The sequence below is a fragment of the Molothrus ater genome, chromosome 17, assembly GCF_012460135.2.
Source record: "Molothrus ater isolate BHLD 08-10-18 breed brown headed cowbird chromosome 17, BPBGC_Mater_1.1, whole genome shotgun sequence".
Classification (NCBI taxonomy): Eukaryota; Metazoa; Chordata; class Aves; order Passeriformes; family Icteridae; genus Molothrus; species Molothrus ater.
In genome coordinates, this window is record NC_050494.2 from 10,392,860 (window position 1) to 10,414,849 (window position 21,990).

At 49.1% G+C, this 21,990-nt stretch overlaps 1 protein-coding gene across 1 annotated transcript in view; it reads left to right on the forward strand.

Annotated features, from left to right (window-relative positions):
• Positions 1 to 9,380: 9,380 nt before the first annotated feature.
• Positions 9,381 to 21,990, forward strand: part of LAMA5 (laminin subunit alpha 5) — an 88,584-nt gene continuing 75,974 nt past the window's right edge. The window contains 3 exon segments of the mRNA XM_036395462.1: positions 9,381 to 9,458; positions 9,461 to 9,676; positions 15,311 to 15,463. Coding sequence (XP_036251355.1) covers positions 9,381 to 9,458; positions 9,461 to 9,676; positions 15,311 to 15,463 — 447 coding nt within the window.

Consider the following 21,990-nt stretch of genomic DNA (forward strand, 5'->3'; position numbering starts at 1 on the left):
CATTTGAGTTTGAGATTTCTTGGGTTACTTGGGCTGTACAAAGGTAATGCACAACGTAAACCTTCCCTAAAGTGCTGAGGAAATTGGAGCTTATGGCAAGGGAAAACCAGTAGCCAGAGAAGGAGCCCAGGGCTGCTCTCTGTTATGCTTCCAGCTGCCTTATTTGAAGTGTTAGGGCTGCAAAACTGCACTCAAAGTTCTGCACTGAAGGACCCAAAAGTGCTTCCCCCTGGTATGAACAAGGGCTCCTGACCTCCAGGCCTGCAGCACTTCTGCACTTCAGCTCATCCTCTGGGTCAGTCCAAGATTCTCCAGCGTGTCAAGGCTGTGTGTAGAGAAACATCCCTCCTGATGTCTGCAAGCTCCTCAGCTGCCGGCCTGGAGAGCCCCTCAGCTGCCCTGAGAGGAGAGCTGGCCATGGCCCTTCCATTCACCAGCCCCTGGAGCTGAGTTTAGGGCTCACTGTGCTTCTGAACTGACACACCAGCAGTTCTTGTGCTTGCTGTTTGAGCTCCTGGAAAGGGAAGAGGCTGGGCAGAATATATGGGATTTTCACTGAAGTCTATTGGGTTTATGGGGTCCAAGCAGGGCTTAGCTGTTAAATCCATTTTTTACAAACTTCAAAATGCACCTACATTGGATGGTTGAGCATCTTACAGCTTTTATTCTTACCATTCCCCTATGACTGCTACTCCTTTTCACTTTGAGTTGATGTAAAGAGGGAAAGAAAAAGTTCAGTGATGTGTCCAAGGTCATGCAGGGAAGCAGTAGTGAAGGGATTGAGCCTCAGAAATAATTTAAGTTCTTGGCTGTGGCACCATCTCTCTCTGTGAGGTCTGAAACAGGCTCATTGCTCTTCTGTTGTGGAGAAAGCACCTATTTTCCTATTTGTTACCTCTTCCTACAGGAGGGAATTATTTTTAAGCACAAAACAGCTGGCTGTTCCTATTAAGCTACTGTAGGAATAATCTGCATGGAAAAAAAACCTCAGATGCTTTCCCAAATAGGAAGTAATTTAGATTTCAGATTAATGGCTGTGACAATGGAAATAAATAAAATCTTTTCCTGATATGGAGCCCAAACCATGGGTTGTTCTTATCGATGGTGGACACAGGTGTGAAATGTGTCTTGTGCTGCACACGGGGAGCACACACTAAAGAAAGGCACAAATATCCCTTCAGTGCAGAGCTCCCAGCCTGTGGTGTGCTTTTAGTGTGGGAGTCAGCTGGTGCTGGTGAATGATGACAACTCCTGCTCTTGCAAGCCTTCCTCTCTTGCAGGCACTCTGCCCTGATCCCACTCAGGGAAATGAATCCTTTTCCCAGAAATGAGAGCAAGAATGAAAGGCAGGGAGGATCAGGGCACTCACTGAGCTGTTCTCTCTGGGACCTGTAAATCCTCAATCCTGGCTGTGAAAGGAGCTTCACAAAATGAAAATTAAGGTTTGGGGTGCACAGTGGGGATGGAGGAGCCAGCACAGGGAGCAAGCCCAGGTCTGGGGCAGGGGTGGCACTCCAGGCTGTCTGGGGCAGTCTGCAAGGAGCTGAGCTGAATTCCGCTGTGTCAATGCCCTGTGGGTGAGATGGTGCCAGCCTTCATGGGGACAGCAGGGCTGTAATCCAGGGCTTTCTTCACAGGCCTCTGCTCAAACAGAGAATTTCTGTTTTGTGCAAGCCTTGAGCTGTACATGGTCAGCAGCACAACCTGAGCACCTCAGGTTGCACACAGCAGATGGGGAGCAGTGTGCCTGCAGTGCCAGGGAGCCTGGGAGGGACAGCAGGGGAGAGGCTTGCTCAGATCTGGATTTTGTGGCAGAAGGGCAGCTGGGATGTGTGCATGGAGCGTTTCTTACTTTGCATTGCATGAAGGCCCTCAGCATTCCCCATGTGTCCTGCTCTCTGATAAGGTTAACAGGATAAAGAAAATGTTACCAAATGCATTCTAACAGATGACTGCAATTTGCACTCAGCTGTTAAGCTGCTGGCTTTTTTCTGTCTTAGAAACTGCAGAATGGGAAAGCCTAGCCTGTGTTATCGAGAGGGCTGAGATGAAAGTGCAGAGGCAAGCTCCACAAATTTCTCTTGCACTTGGTCAAACTACAAATAATCAGATTAAGCCATAACTGTATAAATGGGGCTTGAGTGTGTTTGCTCTGCTGACTTGGTCATGCATTCAGGACGTTCAGACTGGTGTAACTCCAGCCCAGGAGGTATTAGTCACGCTGGGAGGACTTCAGTGAATATAAGAGGGCTTCATCTGGGCAGTTTCCAAGGCAACTCTTGCTAATATTTCATTACAATGCTCCTGCCCTCTGCAAGTCCCATGGATTAGGACTGGGAATCTCAGAAAGAAGAGTTGATTGTCAATATTGTGCTTGGATTGAATGTATCCCAGAGGGAAAAAAAAAAAAAAAGGTAAAGCATTTCCCTTAGGCAGAGCCACAATGCACAGCTGGAGCTAAACTCTGTCTGTCATCCAGCACTGCCTTGTGCCCTGAGGAGAGTCCTGGGTAGCAAATACTCTCCCTCTTTCCAGCTGTGAAATAGATGGAAAATGCAGGTATGCACTCATCCTGATCCGTGTGGAGAGGCAGAGCAGCAGAGCTGTGCCAGCTCCCATTCAGGGTGGCTGCAGCACAGCCTGCCCCAGGGCAGGCTGGTGCCCTCAAACGGGGGGACAGGGCCACCCTCACACCTCAGGGCTGTGGCTGTCACTGCTGTTTGCTGGCTCTGTGCACCTTCCCCTAACTGTGCTCCTTGTCACTGACTCGAGAGCTGTTGCTGATTCCCTTGGGGAGCCACAGCCTCTGTGTGCTGGACTGGGCATCCTCTTCCTCTGGGAAAACAAGGGAAAATAAAAGGGCCTCTGCTGGTGTGGGATATTGCTTGAGATGTTCTTTCCTCTGGGCCAGCAGCGGGGCTCTGGTGCTTGTTCCTAATTACACTTTTCATTAGCTGTGTATTATTTCTCATTAATGAAACAGGATTTAATAGGAGAATGGCAATACAACTATCCTGTATGGCAGAGATTAGAAATGCTACTGGGTTTTTATCTGCTACCAGTAATTTCCAACTGGAGATGATGTTGGTGGAAGCCAACAAGGGTATGTCATGACCCCATGCCTGAAGAGTATTTATGTGCACATAGCCACAGGGCACAGAAACAGCCCCGAGTGAAGTAATCTGTGGGAGGATGAACTTCCAGGCATTCAGAGAAGTTACAATGACATAGCAGGAGAAGTCCTATTCTCTGAGTCAGGCTTGAGTCAGTTTCCCATTTGCAGTGCTGGATGTGTCCCACCTTTCAGACAAGGAGCAAAAGCATGTTCTGTCTGTGTGTCTGTGTGTCTGCAGTTTGCCCCCAGTGCTCTGTCACACTCAGGGGAGTGTGTAACCCCAGTGTCACAGACATCTTTTCATGAGAATCCTTTCCTTGGCAGTTTTCCCTCCTGAGAAGCTGAGAGGCCTCAGGAACAAATGTAACCAATGGTTATCTGCTGCTGTGCAATGCAACAGGTGCATCTGGGATTGGTCTCATGGGGTTGTTTCTAATTAATGGCCAATCACAGTCCAGCTGGCTCAGACAGAGAGTCTGGCACAGCTGCCTTTGTTATCACTCCTTTCTATTCTTAGCTTAGCTAGCCTTCTAAGATGAAACCTTTTCTTCTATTCTTTTAGTACAGTTTTAATGGAATATATATCATAAAATAATAAATCAAGCCTTCTGAAACATGGAGTCAGATCCTCGTCTCTTCCCTCACCCTAAGACCCCTGTGACCACGGTCACACCCCAGCATTGCTCTGGTTTTCACCCTGAGCACACTCACTCACCCCCCTGCTTCCTCCATGGATTGAGCTTGACACAGAGCTCTCGGTCCTCCTGCAGTGCTGAACAAGAACCAAAGCTCACCCCAGGAGTAGCTGCACTTTTCTGGTGGGTGAACTGATCTCTGTTGACATGTCAGCTCGTTAAATCTGCAGGGCCCTTCTGGCTGAAGGCAGGGCTGTGTGGCACATTTAAAGCATGATTTAGTTATTAACAGAAAAGCAGCTGTGCTCCTGTTTGAGCTGTGCAAAGAAAAACACACAGCTAGTGATGACCCAGCCCCGAGCGTGCCTAGGAGACAGCACTTAGGTGTGTTTTCCATGTGCCCCAGAATAATACAGAGTTCAGGCTTTAAAAGAAAGTATTTGGGACCTTGCCAGGTAGACAGACAGTATGAATGAAACACCTGTTCTGGCTTTGGGAGGGTTTTGGAACCATTTGATTACTGGGAAGGTACAGGCTGACCTTAAAGGGAATTGAATTCTCTGGTGTAGAGTAACATGTCCTGCTGCATTATGAATCTTCTTGATCTCTTGGTGAAAATGTCCACAGCAGACAAAACACAGATGGCTGCTGCTTTTGGTTTTAACTGAAAGGTGCTGCTTGGGCATGGCAAATTGACCAGCTCTGTCTCAAAACAGTCTTTTTCAATTTTGAATAAATGTTAAAGGAGGAACACTATAAAGGAAACAAAGATAAAACACATTAAAGTAATTCTACCGAGAGAGGAAAAACAACTGCTCATTCCAGATGCCTCCAAATCTGGTTCTTGCCAATCCTCCTTGGTACTTGGCAGTTTTAGGGGGTTGCATTTTCACATGGTGTAATTCAATTCCAAAAAAGATATAAAGAATTGGTGTCTTTCCTAGAGTTGCTTCCTGTTGAATCACCTTATCAGTCTGGTCTGGTTTGTCCAGTCTTAACTATTTCTGTCAATGTGGCAAAACCAGCACTGGGAATACTTTCATAAAAGCAGACTACAGCAGATGGTAGTGTGATGAGTTTGGTCATCCCCTCTGGATTTGGCTTTATGTGTTCCTAAGAACCAGTCTGAGAAACCAAGGCAGATCCTGGTAAATTCCTCATGCCTTCAACAAAACTCTCCAGCCCTTTCCCACTGCAGATTCAAGCTGTGCCCCAGCTCCCCTGATGCAGAAGGGTTTAAAAAGCTGTAATTGAGCTGTCAGTTTGAAGAATAAACAGGGGAAATGTACTTTAGGTCTCTGTTTGGGGCTGTTTGCAGAACTGTCTGTATGTGCATGCGTGGGGGTCTGTGTGAACAGGAGGGGAGCTCCTTTGAGCCTCTGTGAACTCAGCAAACCTCACATGGGACCTGCTGATGCCTTTTGTGGGTTTGTTTTACAACCTTCTCAGGTAGAGTCTGTGGAGACTGTAAAATTAGAAAGCTGGAGATGTGCTTGAAGGATATTGATTGCACTTCTGGTTTGTGTTAGTCAACTCCAGCTCATGCAGAATTAGTTCTTAGCTCCTGGTAGCTGCTCCTGACACACTTGAGTCAAGGCACAACACCCTTATAAATGGTGTGGAGTTCTGGGGTCAGCACAGAGCACAGCTCAGGAAACACCTTCCTTCACACAGCCTGCTGCAGGGTAGCAGGAAAGTGATTAAATCTTCCCTGAGATAACGTGTCCCTGACCCTACACCATACAAAAACCATATGCTCACTCATTTCTCTTGGCTCAGGCCCTGCTCTCAGTGATGGCTCTGGCTGTGGTGCTGCCTTGGTAGGAAATACTGCAAGGAAATGGGTCTTTCTCCATTGGCCATATGTTGCTTTTCCTGGAGTGAAAAAACTCCTTACATTTCTCTGTGTAATAGACAAGATAAAACCAGAGAATTTATTCACAGGAAGCAGAATGTGTCTGTGTCACTGCTGAATTACTCACTTCTGGCTGTGGGATGCTTCCCTGCGCTCCTGCTGTAGGGTAAAAGGCTCTGCATAGACAGGAAAACTCTCACTTGTAACTTGCAGAATCTTTGTTCAGATTTAGGAACTGGGTTCCCTCATAGAGGTAAGCTCTACAGCTTGCTTGAAGAAGGAGCTTGTGGTTTCTGGTGGCAGCTTTTGGCAAGCTCCTCATGGTCCTGCAGTTTTTAGGGAGGCAAAAGTAAAACCCTCAGTGGAACTGGGATGCCTTTAGCGGGTGCAGATGGATAACAGCATGGCTGAGGTCGTGTTACTACATGCAGGCTCACAGAAGATTGGAGCAGGAATGCTACAGGCTGGATTCTTTTTTTTTTTTTTTCCAGTTCTCTCTGCATTCACTGGTCGTGGTTTGGGTTTAAAATGAAAAGTCTCTTCTGCTTCAACACCTCTTATTTGAGAGCATGTCGCTGTGACCAGCTTTGTGAGGCCGAGCCAAGAAGCACCAGTGCGAGGCTCAAGAAACCAGTAAAATTCAAAGAGGGATCAGAGCAGTAAAGGAATGGCAAATGTCCAGGGATGTTGAAATTTATGCTTAGAAAAAGCTCTTAAGTGGAAGAAAGGCTTCACTACTCAAGCTCAGTTCTAGCTGTTATAAATCTTTTCTGGGAGCAGAGTATTCCTCAGCCACCCATGGGGGTTTTCACAGGAAATTTTTGCTGCTGGTGACTCTCAGGTGAGGTGTTAGGCCAGATGGGACTCACGTCCAAATTTGTAAATATGACTTTTTTTCTTGAGTGTGGCTAAAAAGAGATGGCATCAGGGAAGGAGTTTAAGTTGTTAACCTCAACTTTTTGGTTAACCTCTAAATTGAACGTTTAGCAATGTTAGAAACTCTCTTTCTTCCTGTGCTGGATAAAGACCTTCAGAATGCCCTGTCTTTAAAGTATTTCAATTGCTTCTTGGAAAACTTCAGATCCCCTCAGTTACAGGTAGCCTAAGTATGATTTCAGTCTTCAAACTGTCTTTGGCTGTGCAGTCAACTGGAGGCCAGTTCAGACTGCAGAAGGGTCATTTTTTCTGCGTGGTGCTCTTGAGTCTGTGCCACAAAACCCACGTGCTAACTGGGATTTCACTTTCCTTAATTGCATTTTGGAAGGGAGATTAATTATATTACCACTAGAGGGATTACAGATATTAGACTGGCCCAAGTGTTTTGCCCTGAAACTCTTGTGGGGGTGGGAGAAAGTTATTTTCCTAATCTGTGCCCTGCTTTCCTTGTTAACTCTTTTTGCGTATTTACAGGTGCCATGGGGTGTAAGTAGCTAATTAAATATGGCATTTGATAAAGTTGAAGGAAGTTTTAATTCCTGTCCTGTGGAGTATTGGTCTCCCCCACATAAACACGTTAGTTAACGATTACTGCAGAGCAGAAGTATTTTCAAAGGTGGCTGTTCCCAGCAGAACCTACTCATTTTCAAGCACGGTTTAAAGGGCAAAGACTGTCTGTTCTCTTGATAAGAATTTGTTTTTTAAAGGTTCTATTTAGCTTTTAAAGGATACATTCATCCGCTTGGAGATAAGATCTTCCATTAAGTGCGGAAACCGGGGGAAAGGTCTCCAAAGAGACGGGCGAGCAGGAAGGGGTTAAAAGATGTCTGAAAGCGCTTTAGGAAATCTTTCTGACTGAATGGGTTTGGCGGCCTGTGCTTCAGTGCTTCCTCACCATGTGGAACCGGGCACCTCTCCCCGCCCTGGCTCTCAAATCCTGATGTCATGACAATGTGATCCCCGGGAAACAGCTGGCACTGGATGCTCCCCATGGCGCGGGGCAGGAAAGGAATGGGAGAAATGGCAAATCCTCCCCCTCCCGATGCTCGGAGCCACCAGCATTCCCGAGCAGCACCTGGCTGGAGGGCTGCCAGTGCCCCCATGCCTGCAGAACCCTGAGGAAACCTGACAATAAATCCATATATACACTTATATTCGTTTATACACTTAAATCCATATATATCCACTTCTATCCATGGTGGATATAAGTGGATATATAAAAATATATATAAAACATATATAAATCTATTAAATATATATATATGAATATATATATATATATAAAAATATATATATATATTTTTATATATATATATTTTTATATATATATATATATATATATATATATAAATCCATATATACATTTGTATCCATGGTGCTCCACATACAGCAAGAGGGATCTTTCAAAAGTCCCTAGAAGTGCTGAAATCAGTGTAATTGCAGAGCCTGGCTGGTACATACCATGTGGAAATTCAGTTTATGGAGCTATATATTTGAGCTGCACACATCACAATGGGTTTTTTGGGGTTTTTTTGGGGTTTTTTTTTGTGGGTTTTTTTTTTTTTTTTTGATTGTTTGTTTTCTTTTTAAAGCTTTTCATACTTAAGACAGTAGCTTTTCCAAGAGGACTGGTACCTCCTGTCCATACAGAATAAGAGACAAAGAGGATGATGTGATGCAAAGACCAAATGCCCAGCAGCAGCCTGTGAAGATCTGGACATGCTTTAGAGCTGGTTTTGCTTCCTGTGGGGCTCAAATACCGCAACAATCCAACTGTTTGGAGTCCAGACCTGGTCTCTTGGTATGTCCTACTTTAAAGATGCAGTCTTGTCCAGTTCAGGCACAACATTTCGTGTGTATTATTGAATTCTTGGATTTTAAAACAGCCTGTGTTTGCCAGAAAATCAAAGCAGTGGTTTGATGAGTTAATTTATGCGTTGCTCTGTATTTATGTTCAGGTTTTTATCTGTTAAATGTCTTCCCCCCCCCCAGCAGCATATAAAGAGCTGACGGTGCATGTGTCACAGCACGGAGGGGATTGTCCATGGGCAGCCAGGGGATGGGAGAAAGTTGGGTTATCTCTGAGCTGCTTCCTTCCCCCTTAGGTGAGAAGCTAAAGCCATTTCCCCAAAGCCATCCTTTCCGGGGAAAGTGGAAGTAAAATTTTCACTGCCCAAATTAAATGAGAACCCACAGCGTACCTCGAGGAGCGCGAATTGGTCTTGGTCAAGCCCAGTTCCTCTGTTTTGTTAATTAGTAATCGAGTTTTTCCTGCAGATAACCCGATCTATCGGTTAATGGAGTTTACCGTACTAAAACCCCAGCGAGCCGCCGCGGGCAGCGCAGCCCCGCAGACACAATGGGCACATTGTTCCCTGGGGAGGGGGCGGCATCCTTCACCCCATTCCTCCTTTGCCGGGGGTTTGCAAAGGGTTAACCGGGGCGGCGGGGCCGGGGGTTCCCGGGGCGGTGAAGGGTTAACCGGGGCGGAGAGACCGGGGGTTCCCGGGGCGGTGAAGGGTTAACCGGGGCGGAGAGACCGGGGGTTCCCGGGGCGGTGAAGGGTTAACCGGGGCGCAGAGACCGGGGGTTCCCGGGGCGGTGAAGGGTTAACCGGGGCGGAGAGACCGGGGGTTCCCGGGGCGGTGAAGGGTTAACCGGGACGGCGGGGTTGGGGGGTTCCCGGGGCGGTGAAGGGTTAACCGGGACGGCGGGGCTGCCCGGCCCCTCCCCGCAGCCGGGGCTGAAGTAGCGCGGCGGCGGCGGAGAGGGGCAGAGCCGAGCGGAGCCGGGCCAGCGGAGCCGGTGCCGCAGCGCTGCCCGGCCCCGCCGAGCGAAGATGGCGAAGGCGGCGGAGCGGGGCGGTGCGCGGCTCCTGCTCCTGCTGTCCTTGCTGTCCCCGCTGTCCCGCTGCCCGCCGCCGCTGCCCAGCCGCCCGCCTCCTTCCCTAGCGATGTGAACGGGCACAGCCTCCACCCGCCCTACTTCAACCTGGCCGAGGGCACCCGCATCTCCGCCACCGCCACCTGCGGCGAGGAGCCGGCGGGCGCCGGGAGCCGGCGCGCCGTGGAGGATCTGTACTGCAAGCTGGTGGGGGGCCCGGTGGCCGGGGGGGACCCCAACCAGACCATCCAGGTACGGCCGGGCCGGGGGACGAGCGCACGGAGCCCCGCTTTGTGCGCGCCGGTGCCGCCGCCGACGGGCAGCGGGGCTGGGCGGGCACGGCCCCGCTCCCCCCGGGGTTCGCACGCAGCCCCCGGGCGGAGCGGCCGCGGGTGGGTCCGTGCCTGGGGGCGCAGGGAGCGCTGGTCCTGGGGCATCCATCCCCCGGAGCAGCGGGGCTGGGGGCACGCACGTGTTCGGAGTTGCTCACATGGAACGCGGCTCGCTGGGCTCTCGGGGCGTTCTTTTTAAAGTTGTGGGTTCTTTGTGTTTATAAAATCCCGGGCAAACCAGCACCTAAATCCCCACCTAAATCCCCTTTGGTAGTCAGGGAATCGTTACGGTGAATGTGATGATGATTGCTTTGGTGCGTCCCGAACTGATAATATTTACACTGATGTGTTTTAACTCGGTGTGTTCGGTGGGGCATTGGGATGAGCAGAGGGGAAAGTTACAAGAGTGGATTTTACAAGCCAGCGTCAGGTGATTTATCTCAGGGGTCCCATTTTAAGCTGCCCAGAGGGAGCTTGCAGCCAGGAATGCGGACGGTAAAAGCCGCAGTGCACTGAAACAGCCATGACTCCCTTGAAGGGAGGAAAGAACAGTTGTAAAGGGGCTTGTAAAACACCGGGGCTTAGTTGCAGGAACTCCAGACCCAGTGTCCCCCCGAGGGCAGCCCAAGCCGGGAAGAGCAGCTCTGATTTGAAATGCTCCTGCAGCCTGAAGCCAGCCATGGAGCCACCAGCTGCTGCTCGGTGTTTTCTGCTTGAGAGAGTTGTGAGAGCCGTGGTGCCACTCACCTGTTGCAGTGGAGCAGCGTTAATCCCTGTTGTACATAACAAGGACGAGCAAAGGAAAACTGTCAGTTTCTCGGACCGAGCCTTTCTCAGCCTTTCGGTGGGGGTGGCTTTGTTACAAGATCATCTCTGAAGCATTTTTCTCATTCTGGCCCACATTCTCCTGAGTTAGTGCTGCACTAGGAATTTTCCAGCCATTGTGTGGTTGTGACACGGAATTTTGCTGTCTGTGTGGTATAAATGGTTGAAGATGTCACTGGATGGCAAAAACCTGACGTATCCTCCTGCAAGCTTTGCCACCTTTTAAAGCCATGTCTCACTTCACTGCATTGTAAAACAGAAGAAGTTTTGCCTGAAGTCTCAGTAGCAGGAGGCTTACAGGGACCTCTGTGTAGTAATTCTGCCTCCAGTGAGGCAGAGGAGTAAGGAAAGGTGAGGAAGTAACTGCTGTTCCGTGCACTTGCAAACAAATATGTGAACAATGTGCCAAGCAAAACGGGGAGGATAATGCTGCTTGGAAAAGCTGGCAAATGTGGGTGTGCATTTATCACTCCACGTGTGTCCATCTGTGCTCTGGCCACCCTGCTAGCTCAGCATGACACACAGCACTAAGGATGCTGACTGAAATAACCCCTTCAGGCTGTCCCAGCTCTGGGGGCAGCCCCAGCATCCTCCCAGTGCCAAACACAGCTCCTGAGCTCTGGAATTCTGCAGCGACCCCCTCCTGTCCCCTGTGCAGCTCTGGCACAGGGGGGCTTTGATCTGAGCACCACTTCCCAGGCCAGCGGGCTTCACTCAGTCTGAAAGCTTTAGAAAATTCCTTTTGTAGTGGCTCCTTTCCATGACCACAGGCAGCACCTAAAAGGGAGGGGAGGAAACAGGAGGCATCAGAGCAGAGGTCAGAGTTCCCAATTCATCCCCTTCAGGGGTCTTGGCACCACCCGGTGACTGAAGCAAGGAGGGAGGTGGGAGGGAAGTGTTCAATTTGAGCAGGCTGAAACAACAATAATGAACTCCACATGCATGTCCTCACTGCCTGCGTGTCCCACCAGCCCAGGCCCCCTGCCCCCCTCCATTCACCTGCTCAATGCTGTGTGATGTGCTGTGGCATAAGGAGTTGTCATCAGGAATACTGGAAAAATGCCACTTGGGACCTTCCAAGAGCCATCCACGTGCTGTGGTGGTGAAGGGATGTTTGCTTGGTTAAAGACCTGGGATAAACATTAATTTAGTTGTCTAATGAATCAGTTGAGTCAGTTCTCTATTTTCTGCTGGTTTAATTTGACATTATAGAAGGCTTCAGAAAAGGGAGTTCAGTGACTTTTAAACATGATGGTCTTAAAATGTCAATAATCATTAAGTTTTCTGAAGTAAACTGCCCTAAAGACACTTGCAGTAGTTTTGGCACAGCTTGTGGGAAGGCTGTAAACCTTTTCAAGGAGTTTCCTTTGCTTTATTCGGGGCTTTTTGGCAGAAGGCTGCATTTCCAACTGCGGGGGGCTTTTCAGTCTGGAAGGATGTGAGGCACAGCAAGGCTGAGGTGTGCTGAAAGGGACTTGCCCTGGAGGTTTGCTTCCCTTGTCACATTCACTCCTCGGTGAGGGTCAGCCCTGCCTCAATGATAATGTCTCGAGGATAAGGCAGAAGAGGGATCCTAGGTTTCTTTTTTTGTTTAAGCTTTACTGGAGGTGCTGTCTTCCGAGACAGACAAGTCTGCAAAGGCAGAGCTGTGTGCTCATATTCCCCATCCCACCCTGTGCCTGGGGGCTGTTCCAGAGCCAGCAGGGATGGTGCACTGCTCCTCAGGGTGGGGCAGGGCTGTAGATTATTGTTTCAGATTAGGATTGTAGCAGTGAGGCTGGTTACTGGCATTAACTAAAGCAATTATAGACCTCAGAATTTAAGAATGTACAGTAAAGTTGGCTGATTTCAAGGCAGTGCTGCTTGTGCCTTCCTCAGAAGCCTGTCCACAGCACTGAGCTGCAGCCCTGAGCTGTCCTTGCCAGTGTGGGCACTGACCAGAGCTCTGGCCCTCTCACTCTTCCAGGTGTTGATAACAGCTGGAATCTGAAGCTGTTTCATCCCTGAGAGTCTCAGAATTAAGTGTCACTCTTTTGATGCACCATGGTGTTGGTGACCATTTGTGCTGGTCTTTATCCCATGTTCTGTCTCTGGTGTTGACAGAAGGAATCTGGCTCAGCCCAGGGCTCTCAGTGCTCCAGGTGACCATTGGTGCTGTACCTCTCTGTAGGTGTCTCTTCTGTGTTTGCTCCTATGATAGTGTTGGATTTCAGTGGTTTAACTGGCTGAAAACACAGGTTTGGAACAAGTTGTTTCCTCCAGGAAAGACACATGGTGAGCCAGCCCCTGCCTAACTCTGTGTGAACAGCTGATCTGCAGGGACAGCCCTGGGAGCAGCTTGCAACAGGCACTTTGTCTCAAACAGAACTTTTTACACTCCATTTCCTGACCTTTTTACCTCATCCCCAGCAGCCCCGTGCTCCCTGTGGCTTTCTGATAAATCAGGTGAGGGGAGCTGGAGTTGGGTCACGGCAGGGCCACATAAACTGGGACAAAGCCACCTGTGTCCCCTGAGAGAGGTGCCAGCAGGGCGCCCAGTTGGTCTTTATGCTCAGGGGAAACTTCAAAGTTCCCAGTGCCCTGAGCAGGATCAGCCCTTGCAGGTCCCTGGAAGCTGCCCCTCATTCAAACCTCATCCTTATCTCTGCAGTTTGCTCTGATAGTGGCAGTTTGGTGCTCCCTGAGTTGCTCTGCAGCTCCTTGCATTGCTCAAGTTCTTCCTTTGACCATTCCTCTGTAGTGTCCACACCTGTACTGCTCTGGCAGCCTGCAGTCTCTGCTAAGCCTGCTGCTCACAATTGCTTTTTAATTAAAATCCTCTTGCTGATGTCAGAACTTCCCTGTAGAGAACCTGACACAATGTGCAGGAGCCTGAGCTGCTCTAGAATACAAATAGCTGGAAATGATTCTGGTCAGGTTTAGCTTTGGCTCTAATGAAACAACTAATGAGCACCTGGTGCATCAGAGAGGCTAATCACACTTGGAACAGCAAACCTGCTTCAGCTGTGGATGTGTTCCCAGCCCAGCAGGCTGCCCAGGGAGGGACAACAGCAGCATTATGAATGTGGAGCAGCTGATCCTAATTTTTACTCCCCTCTTAGTCAGCTTGAGTTGACTGTCTCCCATCAATGTGAAGTCTGGGTTCAAAATGGTTTTTACATCTGTGGCAAGAATTTAAAGTATGAAAGTACTTTATTTTTTTTTCTTATTTATCCCTGTTTTGTAAGCTTGCCTCACTTCCCCCCCCACCTCAGTGCTGTGGTGAAATTTCCACACAACCTGTTGCACCGGTTCTCATTAAAGGTTTGAGCTTGAAGAGTTGGGTCAGTTTTATCTGGTCTGCTCTCCCTCCTGGCTCAAAGCATGTCCAAACCAGCCTTGTGACCTCTCTGTACACTGAGTGCTTCTTGCATATATGTCAGGCTTACCTGGATGGTTTCAGCTCCCCTTTTCTTTGGCCTTGTGCTTGCCACATCTCTATTTTCACATCTCTGGAGGAATTAATTTAAAAGTGGTTTTGTTCAGGATAACTTGTATTGCATAATTGTCTGTAAGTAACAAAGCACGTGGTAGTGGGGAATAATGCTGTGAAATCTGTTTCATTTGCACTGAGATTGCTCCACAGTTTGGAGCATCTGGAAAATCAGATGTTCTGCAGTGGCCCTGCCTTGCCTCAGCCCGGGTAGGAAGGGGATTGCCTGTCTTGAGATCTTGTACCTGGTGCAATATTAACACTGGCTGCAGCTGGGGCAGGCAAGGGCAGCATTCCTGCCTGGGGATAACTGTGCCTTTAAAAGGAAAACTGCCTCTAACACAGCTCCCTTCCAGGCTGTTTGTAGCAGCAATTCAGGCGACACAACAGTGGCTCCACATAACAATTTGCCAGTTTTCAGGGGGCTTTGCAGGTGTCTTTGAGCGTGGGTCAGATTCATTTGTCCATTAATGAGAGAGAAAGAATTGCCCCTAACAGCTCAGGGCTTTGTCCGATCCTGCTCAGGAGGTGCTGTTGAAGTTGTGGGGTTGTTTTCTCTGGCAGCGTGTCCATGGAGCTGACAAAGCCACCCCAGGCCACAAAAGCAAGGCAGAGAAGTGGTGGCAGTGCCTGGCCAGCTGACAGCTGGGGCTGTCCCTTTCTGGCCTTGCACTGCAGCATCAGCAGCAAAAGGAACTTGGCTGCGAGACGAAGCCTGAAAATGCAGCTGAAAGAGCGACATTGTGAGCTGAATAGGTGGGCAAGAAACAGACTGCAGGGAGCTGGGCAGAGGAGCTGCCAGTCTGAGACCACAGAACTGCCTGAATGGTTCTGGGCTGGGAAGGGCTGGGTGTGAGTGGCAGCCCCAGCACAGGAGCTGCTGACCATGGAGTTTGAGGCTCTGCTTTCCATTGCAGTGCAGCTTCTCCCTCAGCCACTCCTGCTTCTGGTGACCAGTCCCTTGAGCCTGGGATCCTTTGTCAATGTTCTGCATATCTGAAATTCAGGAGGGATGCTGCTCTGAGCAGCCCAGATTCTACACTGGGTGGTTGTGGTGGTTTTGAGCCTTTTCATGTACATTTTGCACCCACACTTTAAATTGGTACAAACAAACCTTCTGTATCTTGATTTGCATGATCAGGCTGTATTTTCTGAATTGAATGAAACCCTCTGTTTTCTGAATTGCTTGATCCTTGACTGCTCTGTACCACGTTTTTCTGGCCAGAATTAAATGTTGTTTTTTGTACTTTCTGCCAGGGCCAGTACTGTGACATCTGCTCCTCTGCAAACAGCAACAAGGCCCACCCCATCACAAATGCCATCGATGGCACAGAGCGCTGGTGGCAGAGCCCCCCTCTGTCCCGAGGGCTGGAGTTCAACCAGGTCAATGTCACCCTGGACCTTGGACAGGTAACACAAATCCTTTCTTCTTTATGTTGTAGACTGTGCTGGTGAGGAACTGCTTTTCTGCTTCTGAAATCCTTTAGTGGACCTTGCTGGAAGTGTGGAACAAAATCCACTTGCTTAATGACAGGGTTAAATTTGGTTAAAATAGGGAAGGGAAAACTTCTTGTCTGCTTGTTATATTAACTACATTGTGCTCTTTGTTACTATTTAGATCTTCCCTGAAAGTTGAGTCACTTGTGGAAACTCGTCACCTTTTGTAGGTGCCATTCCCCTTAGAGGGTACCTGCCTCTCAAAGGGGGACACTTTGCAAGGCCTCACCCCAAAATGGGAAAATACAGCCCTGAGAAATTCAAGGCTCTAAAACTTTTAACTGGTGCATTTAAAACTCTTTAAAAAGAGCAAGTCTTCAGCAAGTCCCCGCTGAAGGCCTTCCTATAAAAGACAAAGGGTGACAATGATGTTTGCTCTCTAATGGTGGCAAGTCAGAGAAGTCTGTGGGATGGGGCAGTTTTGGAGCTCACCTCTCCCCCAGCAGACCTGTTTGTTGTGATTGCTCAGCAGCCTTTTGGGGGCTGAGTCACGGCCCCTTTGGGAGTTTGCTTTGTTTTGCATGGATTTCAAGATTTTTCAGATACCAAAAGTTTACAGTGACTTCTCAGGTGGATCTTTCTGCTAAAGGCTCATTTGTCAGTGCAGTTTGCAAGGTGCCTGACTCCAAATTTCCATCCAGAGATGGCCAGTCGGTATTGATGATGTACCCTTCAGTTGGATGCCTCAAACACACACTTCAGTCCCCAGCACTGGCTCTGCTCTGCTCCCTGCCTTGCTGTAGCACTCGTTTGGAGTCTGCCAAACACCCTTCATAAATGTGTTCTCTCCATGAGTGCCAGCTGTCTCAAGCTGTGCTGTACCAGCAGCAGTGAAATATCTGCTGCTGCCCAGGCACAGGGAGCTGCTGACCATGGAGTTTGAGCCTCTGCTCTCCATTGCAGTGCAGCTTCTCCCTCAGCCACTCCTGCTTCTGGTGACCAGTCCCTTGAGCCTGGGATCCTTTGTCAATGTTCTGCATATCTGAAATTCAGGAGGGATGCTGCTCTGAGCAGCCCAGATTCTACACTGGGTGGTTGTGGTGGTTTTGAGCCTTTTCATGTACCTTTTTGCACCCACACTTTAAATTGGTGCAAACAAACCTTCTGTATCTTGATTTGCATTGTCAGGCTGTATTTTCTGAATTGAATGAAACCCTCTATTTTCTGAATTGCTTGATCCTTGACTGCTCTATACCACGTTTTTCTGGCCAGAGTTAAATGTTTTTTGTACTCTCCATTGCAGTGCAGCTTTGTGTGGGCCAAGCCTGCTGGGGCTCAGCCCTCCCCATCTGCTCTGTCTGTCTCTTAGAAACATCCCAGCTGGCAGGGATGTGCTGCTGGGTGCATGGCTTTGCACTCACTCCCCTGTGACCAAGGGCCAGCCTGCAATGGAGCTTCTCCTCCTCTTGTCCCACTCCCTGGCAGCTCTCTGGCTTTGGGCCAGAGCTAACCCAGCTGTACCCTGGGCCTGGCTTACCTGGGGAATTGCAGCCTTCAGAGCTGCTGTGCTGGGAGCCAGAGCCTGGAATAATTTGGGAGGACTTCAGTGCTGTTAAAACTGAGCTGGTCTACACTGACATTCTCTTTCCTGAGTCTGTTTGCAGCGTCATTTCTGCAGGACTGATATCAGAATTTGCATGTGGTGTGCTGGTGGCAGATGCTTCACCTGGTGTGGGTTTTCTCTGGGCTCACAGACCCTCTGCTTCCCTGTCACCTTTGCAGTACATGAGGATAAACCCAGCTGGTGCCAAGAGCAGCACAAGCCTAAATAAATCTTCAGCTGGTTTTAGTGGCTTCCCCTTCATACATGGCCTCATTGCATGTAATTGCTATAATCACCTGTTTGTGCTCCTGCTGAGAGTCAGTTATTTGCTTTTAACTCCTTTGTTTTGGTAGGTCGGGCAATAGAAACAGATTAAATGTTAGAGAATCGCCAGTTTCCTCCTTTTGAAGTTGACTCTGGTTGAAAGGATAGGAGAGAGAAGTTCTTGGGCCCCAGTGTGGTCAGCAGGGCAGGTGCAGGATCAGGCCAGTGTACCTGGCAGCCAGGCTTCCCAAATTCCTTGGATTCCAGTGAGAACTGCACAGGTAGGAACGCCCTCCTGGGCATGTCTGACAGCAGGGCTTTTCTTTGGCTGGCAAACAAAGCCTCTCCTTGCTCTGTGTATCAATCTAGAGAGCTCTTGGACCAATTAATGTTTAATTTAAGGGACTCACAGCCACTAAAAGCTGTTGTCCCTCTGGGGGCTCACGAGTGCTTGGAGTGCTGATGGCACAGGGGGTTGTGGTGTCAGCCCCTTCCTTTGCTGCTGTGCTTCCCTGCTGGCTCCATCCCTCTCCAGCCCTAAGTGCTTCATTACCAGCTGGAATTGGGTTTCTCCAGCCTTTGGCAAGGCTGTGGCAATTGGGAGAGGGGCAGCTCATTCAGCAGCCTGTTGCTCTTTGCTTTTTGCTGGCTGAGAGCTTGCTCTCCTCACCAGGGGTGTTGAAATCCTGTGGGAAGGAGAGAAGGAGGAATATTCACAGCCAGAAAATAAGCTCCAGGATGGCTTGGGCTGGCCACCCAGCTGGTGTGAGGATATTAAACACTCTCCTCACAGCCTAATCTTAATGGCTTCATCAGCAAGGTGGATCAGGGCTCCCTCCATGGCTTGGGAAGGGGCTGTGTCCAGGTATCTGCTGGGGGTTGGATGGGAATTGCTCCTGCTGGTACCTTGTCTGTTCCTGCCTCCTTGGGGAGGAGTGATTTTACTGGTCAGAATTGGTGGGGGAGAAAGGCTGCAAGAGGAGGAGAAGCCACTTGAAGGTTTCCATGTCAGACCCAGGTCTGAGTGCCAGAAAGATGACAAACAGCTCCAGGGAGGAAAGCTAAATGGATCTTAGGAGATGCTGAGGAGTGTGGAGAGGGAATTTTTTTTTTCTTGCTTTTAATCATGGCCTTGTGCTTAGTATATTGAGGATAAAAGGCTGGGCCATTGCATGAATTTGGTGTAAAATACATCATGGCACCATGTGAAGCACAGCTCAGGTTTTGGAGTAGAACTGAGAGGACGCTGCTGTCACTGGACAATCTGGATTTGTCAAAATCCCAAAAAGTGTCTGTCCTACCTGGCTTGGAGGGCAAAGGTCCATGTTGTGGTGGAGGCTCCTAAACCTGCTGTGCTGCTGCTGCTCAGCTCCAGGCTCTTTCCTGTCCTGCCTGGAGCCTCCAGGCCAGCTGAAATGGGAACGTGCCTCTGCTGCAGAGGGACAGGACACCATGACTCACAGCCACCATGGGAACTGTCCCCTGTGATCCTGCTGTGATTAAATGCCACAGTGGGTGGAGGGGGAGGAAGGGCTGTGATGGAAGATTCTTTTTTTCTTCTCCCCCCCAAAAAAAGGTCGTTTGAGTCAGAGCTGAGAAGGTTTAGGGAAACATGAATGGCTGGCTCCCTGCCAGAGCCTGACATCTTCCTTGCATGAAGGTGAAGCCAGGCCAGCCCTTCCTTGAGATGTTTATGGATGGTTGGTGCTTTATGATAAACTCTGGGGGAGGAATGCTTGCAGTCGTGCAGGAGCAGGAGCCTGGTGCCAGCGCTTGCTGGAGGTTGGTTCCTGCGGTGGGAGGGTGGCTGGGCAGCAGCCCCCATCTCCCCTGCCTCCTCTGCTGGCCCTGCTGACACCAGAGAGCAGCAGGATTCCAGACTGAGGCTGTGCAGAGAGTTTTGGGTGATACCCAGAGGTATTTAGATGGGCAGTGCCTGACAGAAACACTGACTGGCATCCATTGACTTCTGCTGAGGAGAGGGGAGAAGCCTCCTCCTCTGGAGGCCTCCAGAATTCCTTGAAATGCAGCTCCCTTTGGGCTTAGAAGGAGGAAAAGAAGTTGCATCCATTGGTAATTCACAGAGATGGAAAGGAAATGAAAGGAATTGTGAGCCATGCTCCAGGGCAGTGCCAAGGTGGGGTTTGTACTCACTGGGATGTGTCTCAGCAAGGGAGTCATTGATAACTTTTGAGGTGCTTTGAGAAGCACCTCTTGAGTGTTCTAGCGATTGCAATGGGATCTGCCAAAGCTGCTGCATTCTCTGGCCTCTGAACTGATTAACCTGTGCTTGCCAGGCTCTCCCAGCTCCAGAGTAAAGGTGTTGATACACAAAACACAGGAGGTGCCCTTGGCAGCAGGCTGCTGTCTTCCAGTGTGAGACCTGGCTCTAAAGGAACTGGGTGTTTTTCCTGTGGTGGATTTTCAGGACAAAATCCTTCTTCCTTTCCCTTTGGCACTGCAAACGTGGCCCCTCAGGACCAGTGGTTTGCACAATGGTTTGATGTGCAGGATGCCTGCAGATGTGCAGGTGTAGCTGAATGCCTGACTTGCAGGAGCAGCTCAATCCTTGCTGTGTGAGCTGTGTTCTTGTTAATGAGTATTAAATTCTTATCTTTAGCAGATCTGGACTGGGTTAGATGTGGCCTAATGCTAAAGCAGCACCACTGATGCAGAGTATAGTGCCTTGTGTGTAAAAACACTGAAATTTTCTTTCACCTCAGTTTCTCACCTTCCCTTTATTTTCAGTTAGTTGCAATAGTGGTGGGAGCTGCTGGTGGAGGTATCCAGGAGCCCTCTGTGAAAGGCAGCTGGAAGGAAATCCCTGCAAACTGATGGGCTTGAGGCTCACCTCCCTGTTCCCAGCAAAAGCTTTCAACGTGGAGATGAATCTGATGTTCATTCTCTGGCTTAATTAATTGAAAAATCCCTCTTGAGGGAGTTAACTCCTGAAATCCCAAGAGAACCCTCAGGGTTCTTTATGAATAAAGATGATGTCTTAGAGGCTGCTTGGTGTGGGATAGGGGTGATGGTCATCCAAGCATTTCCAGCTGAAAACTGTTGAAATTTCTCCCTTTTTTTCACCTTGTTGCTTTTGCAGCTTCATTTCTTTTGCTTGGGAGCCCTTACAGCCTCTGGGTGATGAAGCTGCTGCTCACATTTCCCTCGAGGGCACTCGTTCATTCTTGCTGTGCACAGGGGGAGAGTTCAAGTCTCTTTTTTTTCCTTCCCCTCACTGGGGATGTCTCCTGCAGCATTTTCCTCAGCACACATCCCTGGAAAATGCACAGTGTCCATTTCTCTCAGGCCTTACCTGCCTGGTGTTTTCCATGGAGCATTGCAAGAACGGGTCAGGATTTCAGATTTAATTTTTTTGTACGTGGTTTTTACTTTTCTTAACTTCTCTTACTGCTGAGGAGTAACTATTTGGTATTTACTCCTCCTTGGTCCTCACTGTGCTGGGGCACCGCTGTGGGAAAGGGGTAGGAGAGCTTAGTGACATTTATTGTGAGCTTTTGCACCTTAAATAAAGGGCTGGGGCGTAAAATCTCTAACAAAGACATTCTTTCTCCAAATTGTTCTCTGGCTGTTGCAGCAAAAGCAGCATTAAAAATAAAGCACATTAAGTAGGCTGAGCAGAAGTCTTTTTTACTTTCAACAGCTGAGCCTGTGGTCTCTTTTCCTGTGTAGAGTCCTCTCCAACTGCCATAAAACCCTTCAAAAGCAGATCAGGATCTTTGTTTATAGGTTTCAGAACTGTGGCTCACATTTAACTGCAGAGAGAGTTCAGTGCTGCTGTCCTGGGCCATGGATATGGATGGAAGGCAGGCTGTACATTTGTAATTCTTCTGGGCAAGAAAAGGTGTGGCTGGGAGAGCGTGCAGCACTGGGAGCTGGCACCCAGCCCAAGTGGATGGGTCTTCTCTCCCAATTTATTTCACACTTTATTGTTTAAATTAACTAAGCTGTGAAGTCTCTCCTGTTTCTTCAAAGCTGAGGTTCCCCTGACCTGGAACAGCAGCTATTGGATTTTTTTTTTCCCTTTTTTGGTGCTGATAAAGTGTGATTTTTGCTTTCACTTAGCACAGAAAGGTCGAGAAGGGCCATCTGCCAGCTCCCACCGGATTCCTGGCTCCAAGGGCTGTGTGGGAGCTGCTCAGGTGAGCAGGAAGGGAGTGTCTGGTTGTTAATCAAGTGGGGATCTGTCTCCTCTGGCAGCGAGAGCAGAGCCATCCTCTCCTTTTCAAGCAGCCTTGCCAAACTGGATGCCAAGCTCCAGAGCAGCCAGCGCTGGAACTTTTTTCCTCTTTTGTTGGTTGCTGTTAAAGGAAAAGATGTGCAGAATACTGGTGTGGGTAAATCACTGGTGACACGTGAATTTTAATTGTATGTTATGTTTATGCAAGTCATGAACCAAACCAGTGCTGCTTAAAATCAGTCTTCCAGGGCTGCAGTGAGTAGGATTTCACTTGTAACATGTGAATCCCAAAAGACCTGCCTTGGCTCACGTCTGCCAGGCTGTGAGCACAGGGAGGCTCTGGGCAGGTCACTCAGTGTTCTGGCACCTTCTGTGGCCTCAGGAGGTTGTTTCTGCCTGGTCTTTGCATCTCATACAAATGACCCTTGTGCTTCA